The sequence below is a fragment of the Morone saxatilis genome, unplaced genomic scaffold (assembly GCF_004916995.1).
Source record: "Morone saxatilis isolate NCDOM2014 unplaced genomic scaffold, NCSU_SB_2.0 Contig8, whole genome shotgun sequence".
NCBI lineage: Eukaryota > Metazoa > Chordata > Actinopteri > Moronidae > Morone > Morone saxatilis.
This window is the reverse complement of record NW_023340257.1, coordinates 18863002-18879596: the sequence shown is the minus strand read 5'-3', so window position 1 is coordinate 18879596 and position 16595 is coordinate 18863002. Positions and strand designations below refer to the sequence as shown.

Sequence of the window (16595 nt, the reverse complement as noted above, 5' to 3'; positions counted from 1 at the left end):
AAAGATATACAGAATAAATAGATATAAATAGAATAAATAAAAACTTAACATCAGAATGTTAGCATTGCAATGTTAAGCATTTAGCGTGCTGACATTAGCATTTAGCTCAGTGTTGTGTCACAAAGCCGCTAGCATGACTCTCTGACTCATGAGACAGAACTGTGGTGCACATTATTAGAAGTAGTCACAGCCACATGAGCACAATTCATCCATAAAGACACTGTGTACTCAAAATTTATGGATAATACAAATGTTCCTGTTTGCTGTCTGTTGTGATTTTTGCTTCTGCTGAGTAATACTATTAGATAAGTAGAAAATCTCATCGGCTACAATCTAAATCTCGCTGCATATGTATGGGAAGAACATGTTTAACTGTGCAAATGCAATCCCTCGGGACATTGTTTGGTTTGTAAACAGTTTTATCCCACAGTTTAAGTCCACAGATATGTTTTCCTTCTTGTTTTTTTGGCCTCAGGAACACAGTAAGGAATTGTGATGCTTTTCTGTCTCTTTTCTGGTACAGAGTTTAGATCTGTTTCCGCAGACGCAGCCTTGTTTTCCCATGCAAATGCAGAGGGAAAGAATGAAGGAATCCCCTGTTAAAGGACCATGCGTAATGCCATAGGTCACAGGTCACACTAGCTGTATCCTATTTCCACAAACACAGTAGAGTGAAGATGACAGCCAGCTTGAGCCACAGGCTGCTGGAGATGCTCTTAGAAAACACAAAACGCATATTCATACAAGCTGCAAGAAAACCAGCCTTTCAGAAACCATACCACGATTATGTTTTGAAAATATGGCCAAAGGGGGAGCAAACTATGTTAGGAATTTCCTGTGGGAGAAATGACAGAGTAGCATGCATTTCTGCTCCCCCTGTGTATTTTCTGAACAGGTTTCAATCCTGCTTTATTGTATAATTTTATTATTAGTTAAATAGTCTGTGATACACTGTATTCCTATGGGCAATACGTGTTTAAAACGGATATGGTTTAAAATATTTAGCCCAGATGGGATTAATTCACATTTGTGTGCCCCTTAGGGAGTTATTAAAGTATATATCTCCATTTTATGTAGCTAGGTTTATTTATTGCCATTCATTTGGCAGGAGATGCAAACACACTCATTCCTGCCTGTGCCCACCATCTGTTTCAGTCTCAGCTCAGCCAGCCCTGCTCACTCCCCCAAAGAGGAGTATGTTATCACCCAGTCCGCTGACACCCCTAAAGAAGAAACAGTCCATGATCAGTCTGAAGACCAGGGGGAACCTCGGGATGACAAATCTGAGCTGACAGAGAAAAAATCTGTCACAGGTTGGTTGGCTGCACATCAACTCTTGTAGAGCAAGATACGATGCATTGAATTGCTGAAAAAAAAAAAATAAATAAATACCTCCCTTGCGTCATCTCCCCTGTGCCTCTCTTCCTTTCAGAGGAGGTGTCTCTGTGTGGATTGTGTCCCTCCCTCGGGCATGATGGGCAGGAGGAAGAGAAGTCCTGGGAGGAGCAGCTGGACGCCCACCAGGAGCAGCTGGAGAAGGAGATGCAGGAGGCCAGGAGGATGGTGTTCCGCCTCCAGGTAAGTCCACTTAAAAAACAAGCTGCACCACTTCTGTGAACACATGGACAGAGGGCACAGATGCACCAGAGGAAGATAACAGCTTAAATATAGCATACAGTGAGACTTTAGCCAAATCACCAGCCACATCTCAGATTTGTTTAGTAATTCTGATGAATGAAGTGAAACAAAACACAGCAGCTTTTAGATATTTTAGACTTTTCCTTATTCAACAATGACAATCAAGGATTTACACAAGGACATATGGAGTTACACATGTAAGACAAGAAAGAGAAATAAAGTAAGTGTACAGCAACACTTGTAATTGATATCAAACTCTGGGTAAATGCAATATTATATGGAAGAATATGATGAGAAAATAAATGAGCCAATTTTACAAATGAGAAAAAAAAACAAGCACACTAAAAGTTATTCAAAAGCAATTATTTTCAAGATTTGGAGGCTTATTTTATATATGTAATCTGATACAATTACTAATTAATTGTTAAAAATTGAAGTCAATAACCTAATCCAAGAATCACAATATTGAAGTAACAATATGCAAATAAAGAATGACGTGTATTCTATAAGAATACGAAACAGAACAATGTAACCTAATAAAGTGGAAACCAAGATTTTTTGCATCAATAATGTATCCTCTGCTCAGTGTTTTTTTTAACAATCTCTTATAGACATGTATTAGGACATATATACAATAGTATGCTTGGAACAATGATGTGTGTCTGATAATTCTTTCTGCCAAAAACACATTTAAATCCCTAAAAGGGACTCTACTTTGACTACCTCATTAAAAATCTATGAATATGCAAAGTGTGTTGGTTTATAAAGATTTCCTTCTGGACACAAAATGTCTTCCACTTCATTGTATAAGTCCATTCTCACTCACACTTCTTCACACTGGTGGTATCAAGTTTCTGCAGTTGCATACTGTACCAGGATTGACTTCCAAACTAATCACACACAAAAAATGCCCCTTTAAAATCAGATTTAGCACAGAGAAACATTCCAGTTTCAGCAGATGAATCTGAAAACATCCTAGTGTCGAACTCTGCACATACATTATTCTGCACGGCGAACAAGAAGAAAACTATATTTTTGATTGGAGGGGAACTTTAAAGAAAATCGTGCTTCTCATTAAGCAAATTCAGGCGGTAACTTACAGCCCATTTTCATAGCTGGAAGGCATAACTTACACTATACTGTGATGTTCTTACCTTTTTTGGTACGTGACTTTCTTACATATAATATGTTGCTCCCAAAGCCTGATTATTATTTTAATAAACTTGACTTAACTATTGGTTAACCCTTCAATGCTTTTGATTATTCAGTCTGATTATCAAGGTAGAGTTTTTATTTTGTGAGGTGAATATGTTTGTGTATATACGTAGATGTGTGCTTTTCAATATAATTTCATTTGATGAAGTTTAATTCAGTTCAGTTACTGGTTTTATTAACTGAAATGGGAAACTTGTGCAGCCAATAATCCCAAACTGTTGTATTTACAAAAACAAACAGAGAAATAAATCTGCCATCTCTGCCATGTAAATTTAATATAACTGCTCTGAGGCATTTACACTTTGTGTCTACATATATATAAATATATCTGTGTGTGTGTGTCCTCAGGCTTTGCTGCTCCATGGCTCACTCCCTGAGGAGGACCAGGATGGATCTGTGAGCTTCGGAGATAACCGGGCTAACACCGAACAGCAGCTGGTACAGTGCACTCTCTCTGCTAACTCGAGAAAACAACACTTGCTCGCCGCTCTGTGTGAAGTGTCAGTGTCAGCCCTTCTGTTGTGATGATGTTTGCAGCCATCACTCCTCTTGAGAGTGGCTACTGTAGAGCACAATTGAATCTCTCTGATCTGCTAGCCCGCTGTCATGCAGGCCCACTGCCTCCTCATACGTTCTGACATTTTTCCATTCTCTAATTACGCTGCTCATACCCTCTCCCTTTGAAGGTACTAATCCGCAGTCGTCTGGACCAAAGCACGGAGGAAGCCCTTGATCTCAAGGTACAGTAAGTAAATGTAATTAGGTTTAATATAGATGAGCTGCCTTACAAGCAGAGAGCCCCTTTCTCTAACGTCTCTGTTCGTTTGTGTGGCTCTTAGAGGGAACTCCTGAGACACAAACAGGAGGCACGCCACCTTCAGGCCATCAAGGTAAACCTCTTACTCTAATTTTGTCCTTTGTGTGTGAATTAAAATGGATTAAAGGATATAATTCAATCTATTCCAACTCTTCTGCTATCCTGAACTGACGGCTCTGCATTCTTATCACACGCAATATGCATTTTTTTAAATTTCTTTTACAAAGATAATAAAGTTCAGAGGCAGGTGGATCTGTATTCAGGTCTTCTCTGGACGTTTCTTTGATCTCCCTCTTTCTCATTAGGATGCTCTACAGCAGCGCCTGGCAGTGCAGGAGGATGCTGTGCTGCAGCTAAAGCAGGAACTGCTGAGGTGCAACATGGCCAAAGATCAGCTGGAAGGGGAAAATGTGAGACAAGTGAAGATTTCCGTTTGACACGATAAAATATTTGACCCGCTTGACCTGCATGGATCCAGGTTTATGTGAAAGCAACATAGTACTCATATATCATTGTGATATATCTGTTTGCAGGCAGACCTCAAACACAAGATGAGTGAACGGAACAAATTACTCTCTGAATATGAGGTATTGTCTTTTATTATTTACACTTCAATGCATTTGTTGGATATATACATGCATACACAGACTTGTGTCATCCATCTCTCTTGTCACAATAGCAGCAGCTCGGGAGGAAGGACAGAATACTGCAGCAACAGAAGTTCGACGAAGCTCATAAAGCACATGAAGTCACCCATGGACGGGTAATGATCACAATGTGTTTTTCAGCAATATATGTATTTGGATGTAAATTAGATATATAATAATTATTATATGTATTTATACAGAATTTTTCAAAACCAAGGTTACAAAGTATGAAAATATAAAATTGAATAAGGTAACAAAAGTCTTTCTGGAGAAATATAGTTGATTCCTGAGTCTTGTTGAGGGCGGTTTGTGCTCCCAGGTCGTCAAACACCAAGGCTTTGGGTTGCCAAACTGTTTGACGACCTGGGAGTGAGACTCAATAATCAATCAACTTTTGCCCAGAATGACTAACAGTAAAATTAATTCCAGTAATATGAGATAAAAGAAACGAAGAGAATAGTTCAAGTAAAAAAATATAATATAATATATAAGATATTTGAGGGATAAATTCCAAGAATACGTCATAACCTCACTTCTTCCCAATGACCCCATCGTCTCTGTGGCTCTCAGCTCCAAGCCCATTGGTTCCTACAGAATACAAAATAACATAATTTCTAAAACAGCTGCACACTGCATTGTTAAGCAAACGTTACTCAAATAGGAATAAATAGTGGATTTGTAGTGGACAGCAGCAGGACTCAAAATAAAATAAAGTGCCAGTGTTGATTCTAATAATCAAACTCACTGATTTGTTTTAAATTGTTGTTTTATGGCAACAATGGATGCTTATAGCATAAAGGAATATGCTTTATCAGGCTTCGCATACACAGGTCTGGTTTTTGTTCTTTTCATGGCATTTGTTGATAATAACATAACTACATAATATCACCAGACTCATCCTTTAAAAGATGACAATGAGCCTGCCTTATTTATCTACACACATGTATTGTTGTCCATTTTGCAGTCATTCAGGAGTGAAAGCGGTGGTTACAGTAACTCGGTGGCTTCAACATCTCCTGCAGCCTTCCAACACAGGGCACCAGTATGTACTCTTTTCTATTTCGGTCTTTAATCTACTATGAATTGCTGTTTATTGAGTTCATTTTGATGGCTTATTGTATGGAAGCAAATGTATGGTAGGACAAGAAAAAATAGACGAAAAGTTATGTGTGACAAAAATAAAATACTCATGGTAAATCATAATTATAATATTAAAAAAATCATAAAAATGATTAAGTTCTAGGTCAAAGTTATCAGATACTAAGTCAAAACTTAGACTTATTAACTCAAACTTAGATAAGTTTAAGATAAGCTAAAATAAGTCAGACATTTAACTCAGTATCACAACTTTAAATCAGTGAGTTAAATGTTTGACTTAGTATGTCATATTTTTGACTGACCATGAGTATTTGGTGGAAATGTGCTTCCATACTTGTATATATCTTATCTTCCATAAAAAAGGCTACATTTAAAGAAGCTGTATGAGTATCAAGAAGCTGTTTGTTACAGGGGGAAGAGCTGCAGCTGGTCAGGGAGGCACTGCGTAGTTTGAGGGACAGCTTTTCCGGCCATGACCCCCAACATCACACCCTGGACACCCTGGAGCAGGGTGTGTCCAGCCTCATGGACCGATTACACTCTTTGGACACCCAGCGCAGACAGGACAGAGGGGTACGCACGCACTTTGACACACAATTTCAGAGTAAAACAAAAAATGTATTCCACTCTTCACCGTGAGTAATTGCTGCTTCTTCTAGGAGGAATTCAAATCGCCAGGACGCAGAGCCAACTCCACAGACCGTGACTCCTGGCCGCAAAGCTCCAGTGAGACAAACAAAATCTTTATTTTGTTTAGGATTTGTCATCCTCTGCAACATCTCAACCCTGGCTGTTGAATCAGATTATGCTGTTCAATTACACTGCTATGTATGGAGAGGACATTATTGTCTGTGAGGCTAGAGCCATTTTAGACTCTGGTTGTGAAAAACAGTTGCTGTGTTTGTAATTATTTCCAGAAATGGCCCACTCACACAGCAGCCCGGGATTGGACACGGCCGTCTCCACTAAAGTGCTCTACTTCACTGATCGCTCGCTCACTCCGTTTCTGATTAACATCCCAAAAAGGTGAACATAAAAATGCTTTATGGTGGTTTTATATAACAGCATTATTGTTTGTTCCCTCACTGTACCGTGCATGATTTCTAAGCAAATTGCTGTTTTGGTTAGAGCTGCACGCTGAGGGACACGTGGCTTGATTCAGGCACAACCAGAGCTATGCATAGATGCTTCACCATTTGTGCTGGTTAAATGTTTATCCTAGACGAGCTTAATATCCATGTGGGTGTAAGTGTACATAGATCATGACTAACAGCGTGCTCTTACAGGCTGGGTGAGGTGACTCTGCGAGACTTTAAGGCCGCTGTGGACCGACAAGGCAGTTTCAGATACCACTTCAAGGCCCTCGACCCGGAGTTTGGCACAGTGAAAGAGGAGGTAGGCGTGGGAGTCAAATTATAGTCCCTACTTCTTTTCACTTCAGCTTCAGCAGGCAAATATGAAATGGCAGTTACAGAGAGTAAGATATGCTAATAATAGCTGTGGCTGCGATATACTTCAAACCACTGCAGGAGGATGGATCCATCCCAGAGAATTTGATAACACAATGTAGTAATTGTCACTTTCTATCTATACCTTTGTACATTACAAATGTGAGTGCTTCTTGGATATGTAAATGCTGCGTGTTGGCTGTGCAGGTATTCCAGGACGGAGCAGTCGTGCCTGGCTGGGAAGGGAAGATTGTAGCGTGGGTGGAGGAGGACCACGGAGAGAGGAGGTAGAGCCCAAAAACCAGAGATCACCACTACAAACCTCAGTTGTTCCCACTGGACCAGGATTCCACTGAAAATACGTGTGATGCCATAATAGAGAAAAGGTTATAATGCTATTAACTGGGACCAATGGATCGAGCACCATCTCGATACAAAACCATGTTTTAAAAGTGAATGTTTCATATGAAGAATTTGACTTGACATTTTGCAGCTCATTAATGGTCAGTAATGTGATACTTGAAACTGGATTATAAAAGAAAGTTAATGAGATTTGCAATAAATAACACATTATAAGCTGTGCTCTAAAAAGCTGTAATCAGTGCATAGTATGCCACCCTTAAAACAAAAGTGTTTACTGACAATTTTCACACGTTCCAGATTGCCAAATAGTGATGTTGTTGTTCTGCATCAATTTTGATGTTTTAATAAACATGAATTATTGCATGGATCATTTTGTTGTCAATTATTCCCGGAGTGTACAGTAATGACACTGTACAACAGCTCCTAGCCATTATACACCTCCACTCATACGCCCACACGTTCATAAACAAACCCCACAGATTGTCATTAAAGTCAGTTAATTTTTTTTGGGGTTAAGAATTACATTTGCTGCTGCAGGTCAACCCACACAGCGACATGTTTGCTTCAGTAAAAACATCCTTTTGGTTTTGGGAAAGGATCTGTTTACAGGGGGACTGATAGTTTGTTAGCTGAAGTTTCAAGTTCCTCCATGGTATAATGTGTTCACACAGCTTTTCATATTGCATAGCAGGAATTTAGTTTTTACTTTAAGGCATTCCCAGCAGGACTGATCACCTCTGTGTACATCTGTTTCCCCATTAAAGCATATGGTCAGACAATATCCACTCTCAAAGTAAGTCTTTGTTTCTTCTTGTTAAAGATGGCGGTAGCAGTGTCTTCATTTACAGGTGTTGGGAATTCCAAAAGCAAACGGTAGACATCCTCCACTTCCAGTAAGACGTCGTCCTGCGGAGAAAAATTCATTCAGCACACTGTAAGACTCGCAAACATAGAAACAGGCCAATTATGTATTTTTCATGACATCCAACTTCGCACCGACACACTCCGGATTCTAAAGTGGTTCATTATAACTGTTCAAGGGAGTGTGTAACTGCTGACCTTGGAGATTCTCAGCTGGCAGTCTGACATGGAGCAAACCTTTGGCAGCTCCACTGTCAGCTCCATGCTGCGAGAGACTCCTGCTGTATCTGTCTTCACCTCAAGCTGGTACTCTGGCTTCTGAGGCTGCACGAATGTGGTAGAGATGACCTGGATCAAACCCGTCTTTTTGTGCTCCGTAGGTCTGCAGATAATTTGGGCTGCCGGGTCGTCATCTTGTTTCTCTGAGTGTAGAGAGGAGATCTGCTGCAGAAGGGCAGCTGGGGTCTGACTGGCTGTAAAAAGGGAATGCTATGGATTATTAGAAACTGTGGTAGACGGTGAAAGAGGATACTCTTGCAGCAGCAAAAGAAAATAGCTCCAACTTAAAGGGCTTGTTGCAGCTTATCGGGGTATAAGACTTATTGCTCTACCTATGTTCGGTTGTTTGGAGGTGTTCGGCCACTGCTGAAACCCAAGCCGGCGATACAAATCATCTGGGCTACTTTTTGGGCAACAGCTGACGACCGTGTACCGTTGAGATAACCTCATCCCATGCTGCTGCTGTGCAAAGCTCATGGCCAGCATATAGACTTCTGTTTTGTCTTTCTTCATTTTCTGCAGCACTGCTGGGTTTAACGCCACATCCAACACTGTGTAGCAACCTGCGAAGGAAAAAAGACCAGTTTATTAATTGTCTTGTTTACATGATGTAACACAAAGGCCAGTTCTGTAGTGATGCGGCACAGCTTTGTCTTTTACCTTGACCTTCATTTGTGTCCGTTTCCAGCTTTCCTGCACAAACAGGTAATGGCCTGCTGGGATCCTGAGGTGCAGGCACACGTTTCCAGCTGCATATATTGATGTACAGCGACCCTTTCTCGGGCTCCTGTAGAGGACACAGATGCACCGTCTGTCAAGAAATACTGTCAAAACACACCCTATCTCTGACCTATTAAACAAACACAGCTTCACCGTGTGTAGTAAAAGTTGTTCGTTTTGTATTAAGGGGCAGATAGTAGAGCTGAATCTATTTAAATTAATTTATTATCAGTCAATCAGCAGACAATTAACTGGTGGCAATTCTGATGATCCATTATTTCTGTAAACGTTTACTACATTTAGCCTCTCAAAAGAGAATATTTTCTGGGTTTCTCAGTCTTTTGAAAGCAAAGAGAATATTTTCATTTCTAAATTTTGGTTTGGACAGAACACAAATTTGTACCGAAGATGTTACAAATGCCTTTGGGAGCTTGTGTTTTTCATTTTATAGCCCAAACGAGTACATTAAGCAACAATTTAAAGAAAATGTTTAATCGCAGCTCTAGAAGACAGACAGTGCTCAAATCAACCTGACTTTTGTCACAAGAGGTGTAACATGGTAATATAATTAATAATGGCTGCTTTTGACCCATCAGATTCTGTGACAAATTGTAATGAAATGTGTGATTTTTTGGATGCTAGAGGGTGAAGAAAGGGTGAGACAGAGGACAGGACAAAGGGCTGAGCAGATATTCAAAGGTGAATTGTTAATACAGACCTCTACACTACAGTTTCACTATCACAACATGTCAAAATATGCTACTCCCTGTATCTATGGGGGCTTTATCCCAGGTTACAAAATGTGGTGCAACACCTGTATTACCGAGGTTGTGGGAGGGAGCCATCATTAATGAGACACACCTGTGCTGCCCTGCTTTGACGTAAAATGCTCGTCGTGAGAAAGTCGTTTCTGCAGGATGGATAAGCTGAATTAAATGTATGAAGGCTCACCTCTATTTCAGTGCACAGACTGGAGTCGAGCTCAGGCGGTGCACTGAATTCAGCTCCTTCCTTCATCTGTTTCTCCAGGAGCTTGCGGTAGGCTGCAGGGTCATTCTGAGAGAGGTCATCCAGCATGGACCAAAACTGGTTGACCTGCTTCAACACATCCTCTGTGCTGCCAGTGGACGACATCTTCAGGTGACCGCCTTACTTTGGAGTTAAAACAAACACTAGCCAGTAGCGAACTAATAATAACTTGCACAGCGTTTAAGTTAGAAAACCAGCTCGTCTACGGTGTTGCTGATAAAAGATGCTCTAAATGTTAAAAAAAATAGAGCTGGAGCAATGGCATACACGTTTAAGAAACTTTCTGTCTAATTATACGAACGACTAACGCAAGCTTAATTAGCTAATGTTGTCAGTTGCTATGGAAACTAGCTAAGAGGAAATGTCACACGGTTCCCACCTGGCGGTCAAAGGCAGAGCTGCAGTAATCAATAATCAATAATCACACTGGACACTGTTTTTTTTTTTATAAGAGCCATAATTTATATTCAATACATGAAAAATATAACATAAAAATGAGTTTTTATGTCTCCAGTCTGTCTTTATGTGTACACTATATAACGGACATTTAAAGTAAAAATATGAACTATAATTGTTTTAAATATCTCAAACAGTAATATCAGTAGCGTCCTCTGCTTGCTGTGCTTCAATGAGCCCTCCTCAGTAGCTCTGCAAAGAGAAACAGACATTATCAGCAGTGTAAAACCTGTACTTATATGCCATTGTGCAGTTTCCAATTTCGTCCTGTTGCTGATAATAATGGCTGTGTATAGAATTAATTACAGCTCTCTGATATTTCTGCATTTGTGTAAGATATCTTTCATTGAAAGTAAAAGTACTAATGTAAACACTCCCTAATAAGTAAAAAACCCTGCATTCAAACAGTTATTTAGGGAGAGGAACAGAAGCATTGGCAGCTAACTGTAGTACTCATGAGGCAGCAGAATGACTCCCTCAGTGTTATATTATTAGATTATCTTTATTATTGATGCATTACTTACTGTGTGAGCAGCATTTTAATGTCCATTAAGGTGACGCAAACTTTAACTTTACATACTGTTGTTGTGTAATTTTAAAGCTGCAACAATTTATGCATTCATTGATTTGTCAGTTAAAAGAAAATGAATCATTATTTTGATAATGGATTAATCATTTCAGTAATTTTTCAAGCAAAAATGCCAAACATTTGCTGGTTCCAGCTTCTCAAATAAAATTATTTGTTGCTTTTTTTGTCATATCACCTTGATGTCTCTTTTTTTTCATTATGTAACCTAAACAAGTAATCAATTAATCGATAATGAAAATAGTCGTTGTAGCCCTACTCAACTCTATATCATAATGCATCCTGTTTTATAAGCTTTATGTATGTAACATCATAACATTTTCTATATCTAATACGTCTGTTTACCTCAATCATGTCATAGATCCAGCCCAAGAATTCGGCCACTTTGGTGTAAACTCCAGGATGGTTAGGCTCAGCGCAGCCTGTCCCCCAGCTGACAACCCCTACCAGCCTCCAGACATTGTCTTCCTGGCAAACCAGAGGACCCCCACTGTCCCCCTGGAGAGGTAGACACAAACACTGTTCAATACAAACTCACCATGCCTTCATTATGCCAGCGTTTCACCGTAAACAAATCACAGGGGGGAGAATGAATGTTTAAAATGTGTCTGCAAAGTGCTGTTTAAAAACATGCATCTGACCTGACATGCATCCACTTTTCCCTCTGTGTATCCGGCACAAAGCATCCGTGGCGTGATCTCTCCATTGTACATGCAGGAGCTGTTACACTTCTTTGTGCTTATTATGGGAACTGGCGCCTCTTTCAGGGTGTCAGGTGAGTGAACTGAGAGGGAAGACGCACATTTAATGCTGCTCTGTCAATGTACTTGGCACACGTATTCATGTGTGAATTAGACTTGCAGCAGATGTAAATTTGTTTTAGAGCGGCACAGTTGCGTCTTACCACCCTCAGGCTGTGTGTATCCCCATCCAGATATCCAGCACTGTGTGCCTCCTGGTAGATCATAGTCATACTGAGGCAAGCAGACCGGTCTAATTGTATCTAGTTAAAGGGGGGAGAAAAAAGAGCATTTTCCCCTTTACATTATAATTATGACAGGTTGGAACATGATACTTTGGATTAAATTATGAGTTTTCATTCAAATAATTTTTATTTACGCATACTATGTTTTTTGTTTTTTATCCCTGTAGTGGTTTTGTCTTTTAATGGCCTCCCTCGAGTTTACCTTGCACTCTGAATATGGTTGGGTTCACAAGCTATTGTTAAGTAAGACCCTTAAGTCCCCCCTTCACTCAAAAATGTGTTTTCCTTTCCTACCCTCACTGTGCAGAAGGATGTATGTGCAGAGTTTGACACTAAAACTTACACAAACTTGAAACCCCCAGTGCACATACGCTGAGAATCAAACATCTTTTATTCAATAGGTAAACTTTTGAAATATTTGGGAAAAAAAACTATATGGAAATTGTCACTCAAAGCAGAGTAATTGTATAGGTCCTGAAACATGTCTGCAGGGGATCTGTAAACTTAATTGAGGTTTTATTCCTACATTTGATCTGGTTATATAGGATGTTGTGGTTGTTGAAAGGGATTTAGTGTTGTGGTGCAACATTTGTTTGTATACTTTTGAATAAAAGTTTAGATCACTGCTCATTATAGTTACATAAGTTGGTACACCCTACACACTTGGCAATAATCGTTTATTCTGTAGGAGGTGAATACCACTTTTGTGGTGCTCCGAAGGCTTGTTTTCTGAAATGTGTCAGCATGAGAAAATGAAATGGTAAACTGAGGCCATACTATTGATTGTTTTGGTGTTTTTGGACTGCTGCTATCTTCCAAGGAGGCTCTCAGACTGACCTGAGAAATTCAGCGGGGTCCGCAGTTTCATCAAGGCTATATCACTGTCATGGCTCCTGTGGTTGTAGTTTTTGTTGTAGATGATCTTCTCCACAGCGTATCCCGTGTGTTGTGCCATTTTAGCCGAGCTGCGGGTGACGATACCTGCGTAGACCGCCCAGCTGGATACCTGAGGTAGCCTGTAGCTGACATTTTAGATAAGAAAAGAGGAGGCGGATAGGAGAGAACTGTCATGTGTCCAGTGTGGTGCAGCTGTTAATGACTGATAATTTTACTTCGTGTAGTCTGTAACCCCCAGACCTTTTTAGTGCTGGTAAGGTCAGCAGTCTTACTTGTGCACACAATGGGCAGCTGTGACTACCCATTGACTGGTGATGATGGATCCTCCGCAGGTGTGACGGTTGCTGTAGTAGAGGCTGACCTGCCAGGGCCACCTGCCCAGCGTGGCCTCGACTCCCCCTATTATCCTGGGAAGCTTTGCTCGTGTCCCACACTCTACACAGAGATCCATTCATCAAAAAAATAGTTGGATTGGTCAGAAAATCCTGCAGGGAGTGGCATTGTTCACTTGTCTTTCTCTTAATTATTATTAAGGAGCTACAGGGCTCGTTATTGGGTGCAAAGTCAAACAAAAAAGTTTAATTTGCTCACCAAAACATTGTAAAGCGATAACCTTTCCTGTGTTACAGCTCCCCCTAAATGAAAATAAATTGGGTAACTAATGATGCATAATTAATGTGTTAGTAGCCACAGTTTTCTCTGCATCATTTTGAGTAGGATTTCCTCAGACAAATTGCCTTACCTGAATTGCCACATATTTTCCAGGTTGCTCTTGTGTTCTGAGGTAATTTGTATAAAGCCATCAGTATAGTTTGGACCGATATCAGTTAGATTCACGCCTTTATGCTTGGTCAGTCTGGTAAGAGAACATATGAAAATTGGTGGCAGTGAGTATTAAGATAATTCAGACTCACAAGGTGTGACGCAAGATTGCAGATGAGGTATTTGCAGGTCATAAATAAGCTGAGCCTTCAACCTCGGCAAAGCAGGCCAAGATTAAACTATGAGTTAGTGAGTGGGCGCTCCAGTCTCAATTAGTGTTAAGGGCTGAGGTGGTGTGTGGGATCCTGTCAGGAGTGCAAACCTCAGATAACCCAGCTGTCTGCAAACCAGCGTTCCCAGAGAAGAGTTCCACCTCTCGTAGCACACCGGCAGCCAGGTGGGCAGCTTCCCCAGCTGGATCTCCAGGAGGGAGTTCTCTGGGCTGATTCTGTAAAACACTGAACCTGATTGATTGAAAAACCCTCCAGAGACAAGCTCTCAGTCAACAGTAATGAACAAGCCTCTTCTATGAGTGGGAAATGATTAGGAAAAACACAAGTATCTATGCTAATGTAGTCAATACAAACAGGTCATTATGTGTGATGTTTTCATGTATATCAATGGGCATCTCTCAAGAGTGATCAAAAGGCAACAAGAAGCAGCTGTTGAATGTTAATTTTGCTACTGTTCAACTAAAAATCACTTCAGAGGCGAACCATGACCCAGTATGTTGAATCGCGTAACAATGTGCAACCACACAATCCTGCACTGGCGGTTAATTCATAAAACTTTCATTTAAAAAATGCCTGCCTTCAACAAACACCAGAGAGATGAGGAAACACCGACCTTTCCTGGGGTCAGAGATAGAAATATCCTCTGTCACATTGCAGAAAGGTGTCTCCTTTGTGTCCCCAAGTCCCACTGGACTTTGGGAGTAGGATGGCCTCAGCAGAAGTTTGACTATATATAGATAAAGATATACATCAGTTAATTAGTTGTAGATAAAAGATATATCAGTTAATCAGCAGCGAAAACATGTTAATTTTCACTAAATGTTACCATATTATCTGAATTAGTGCCCAGAGATAGATAAACCCTGTATTGTAGAGAATATTTTGGAGGGTGTAATGAAATATTTCCATATCTACGAGTGCTGCTGATTAGGGAAAAAAAACTCACTAAAACAATACTCTAGACACTAGATGATTTTTTTAGGGGGGGTTTTGCCTGAAATCTTTCCTTCGAGACTTAAAGGGGTACTCAAGCAATTTATTATTGCTCTTCCATAAAGTTGGGGGACTTGCGACAAATAAAAATTAAGGGAGCAGAGAACATTATATCCTCATTTTTAGTCCCTGGTATTGGCCGAGCTCCAAAAACACTGGATCCTGTATTTCTAACATTTCCCATCAGAGTCAGTTTACTTTAAATTACTAAATTGATGCTGATGTGTAAGAAAGGTTAATACCCCTTTAATGAATTACACATTTTGACATATTTCTTTTAAAATATAGCCGTAGAATCTGTTTTCTGATATGAGAAGCAAAGTTCTGAATTACTTTTGCATCTTGTTAAAAGTTTAATTTAGTAAAAATAAATGGGAATAATTAATCAGTTAAAGAGTTAAACACATTTCAGTATTACATAGGAGTGCCAGATCGATAAATCAGCCAGGCCAATATATTAGCAGATATTAGCATATTGCAGATTTCTTGGTATCAACATACAGTATATGTTTAACAAGAAAGAAATTATAGTTCAAAAATGCCTAAGCCCCTGTATGTATTGGCCTCAAATATCCAGTAACCGTCAAACTCGAGTGGCTGTAGACAATTTGCACATTCGTTTCCAGTTCCTGGTTACTGTTAAGCTAATTTATTGATTCTTACTCAACACAATGACTCACCTAGAAACCAGACACCTACTGCTAAGCCTCCCAGGAGTCCAACTGCGCACACCACTGCCAGCAGCCTCACCAGTCTGTGAGCTAAAGCAACAATTATGACTGGAGTTAATGCCTTCTGATCCCAGATATGAGCTGAGAAGAATTATTAAATGTCAACTGTTACATATATAGTGCGGTGACACACAGCACTGAGACAGAGGCAGAAATTAATTAGATATATTCTACATATACACCACACTAAAGAGTTGAGAAGCAAATCTACACTTTATCATTGTGCTGTAGATGGCTTGATTCAGTGATTCTTTACATTTAGAGCCGTGTGTTTTTGGCATTAATGAAGCAAGATGACTGTTGATGCCCATCAGGTGGCGGACCACTGGAGCTTACCGTGAGTCGTAGAATGAATCCCTTTTAACCAGCCCTGCACTCCCTTGGTTGCTGTGACTCCTGCTGCTTTCTCTGAATGAAAAGGATGGCTGACAGCCGCTGGGTTCTCAATCACTGATAATGTATCTCCATCAAGACTCTATAAGAAGCAGAGTCAACACGTCAGACCTCATTTACAGGTTGCTCCTATCTGATAAAGTGTTGGCAAGTTTGCTTACTTGCAACAAAAACTACCTGCTGACCATCTGCTCATCAACAACAGTGCACCTGTCAGGCTCTGTCAGATTTAAGTATGAGCACTGTAATCTGGATATTAACCATCAGAGCTGTGGGTGTTTACATGTGTGCGTGTCATGTAGCGAGGTGTAATAAGCTGAAGTCTTGGCATGTCTATTTTGTGTCTTGTACAACAAATTTAATTAAATGAAATGTGTTAAAATGCATTTTTCCTACAGTCTTCAGAAAAGTTTTACCACTCTGGAGCGTGTGTGTGTGTGTGTG

At 40.1% G+C, this 16595-nt stretch overlaps 3 protein-coding genes across 6 annotated transcripts in view; 1 reads left to right on the top strand and 2 right to left on the bottom strand.

Moving 5' to 3' along the window:
• Positions 1-7551, top strand: part of dixdc1a (DIX domain containing 1a) — a 15560-nt gene extending 8009 nt beyond the window's left edge. For 3 of the 4 annotated variants that reach the window (XM_035680069.1, XM_035680068.1, XM_035680070.1), the window contains 14 exons: positions 1156-1313; positions 1433-1578; positions 3202-3291; positions 3540-3593; positions 3693-3743; positions 3976-4080; positions 4204-4257; positions 4350-4433; positions 5282-5359; positions 5827-5988; positions 6075-6141; positions 6333-6441; positions 6702-6810; positions 7071-7549. In XM_035680069.1, coding sequence (XP_035535962.1) covers positions 1156-1313; positions 1433-1578; positions 3202-3291; positions 3540-3593; positions 3693-3743; positions 3976-4080; positions 4204-4257; positions 4350-4433; positions 5282-5359; positions 5827-5988; positions 6075-6141; positions 6333-6441; positions 6702-6810; positions 7071-7154 — 1351 coding nt within the window. In that variant the 3' untranslated portion in view covers positions 7155-7549. Of the gene's footprint in view, positions 1-1155; positions 1314-1432; positions 1579-3201; positions 3292-3539; positions 3594-3692; positions 3744-3975; positions 4081-4203; positions 4258-4349; positions 4434-5281; positions 5360-5826; positions 5989-6074; positions 6142-6332; positions 6442-6701; positions 6811-7070 lie in introns of all 4 variants that reach the window. The other variant, XM_035680071.1, reaches the window with a different exon arrangement.
• Positions 7552-7696: 145 nt separating this feature from the next.
• Positions 7697-10432, bottom strand: pih1d2 (PIH1 domain containing 2). Its single transcript, XM_035680072.1, has 5 exons — positions 10038-10432; positions 9027-9153; positions 8699-8929; positions 8286-8560; positions 7697-8132 (listed from the first exon to the last, which is right to left on the bottom strand). The coding sequence occupies exons 1-5, from the start codon at positions 10218-10220 to the stop codon at positions 7998-8000; spliced, it is 951 nt and encodes a 316-aa protein (XP_035535965.1). The 5' UTR covers positions 10221-10432; the 3' UTR covers positions 7697-7997.
• Positions 10433-10754: 322 nt separating this feature from the next.
• Positions 10755-16595, bottom strand: part of tmprss5 (transmembrane serine protease 5) — a 6750-nt gene continuing 909 nt past the window's right edge. The window contains exons 3-14 of the mRNA XM_035679612.1: positions 16095-16233; positions 15708-15788; positions 14648-14761; positions 14124-14259; positions 13782-13895; positions 13631-13674; positions 13312-13474; positions 12980-13164; positions 12062-12160; positions 11799-11941; positions 11503-11655; positions 10755-10763 (exon numbers count right to left, since the gene is read on the bottom strand). Of these exons, the coding sequence (XP_035535505.1) occupies positions 10755-10763; positions 11503-11655; positions 11799-11941; positions 12062-12160; positions 12980-13164; positions 13312-13474; positions 13631-13674; positions 13782-13895; positions 14124-14259; positions 14648-14761; positions 15708-15788; positions 16095-16233 (1380 nt within the window). The remainder of the gene's footprint in view (positions 10764-11502; positions 11656-11798; positions 11942-12061; positions 12161-12979; positions 13165-13311; positions 13475-13630; positions 13675-13781; positions 13896-14123; positions 14260-14647; positions 14762-15707; positions 15789-16094; positions 16234-16595) is intronic.

Coding starts and splice junctions, on each gene's coding strand:
- pih1d2 (XM_035680072.1), bottom strand. CDS start 10,220: ATGTCGTCCACTGGCAGCACAGAGGATGTGTTGAAGCAGGTCAACCAG. Junction 9,154..10,037: donor GTCTGTGCACTGAAATAGAG/GTGAGCCTTCAT, acceptor TGTCCTCTACAG/GAGCCCGAGAAAGGGTCGCT. Junction 8,930..9,026: donor GGACACAAATGAAGGTCAAG/GTAAAAGACAAA, acceptor TTTCCTTCGCAG/GTTGCTACACAGTGTTGGAT.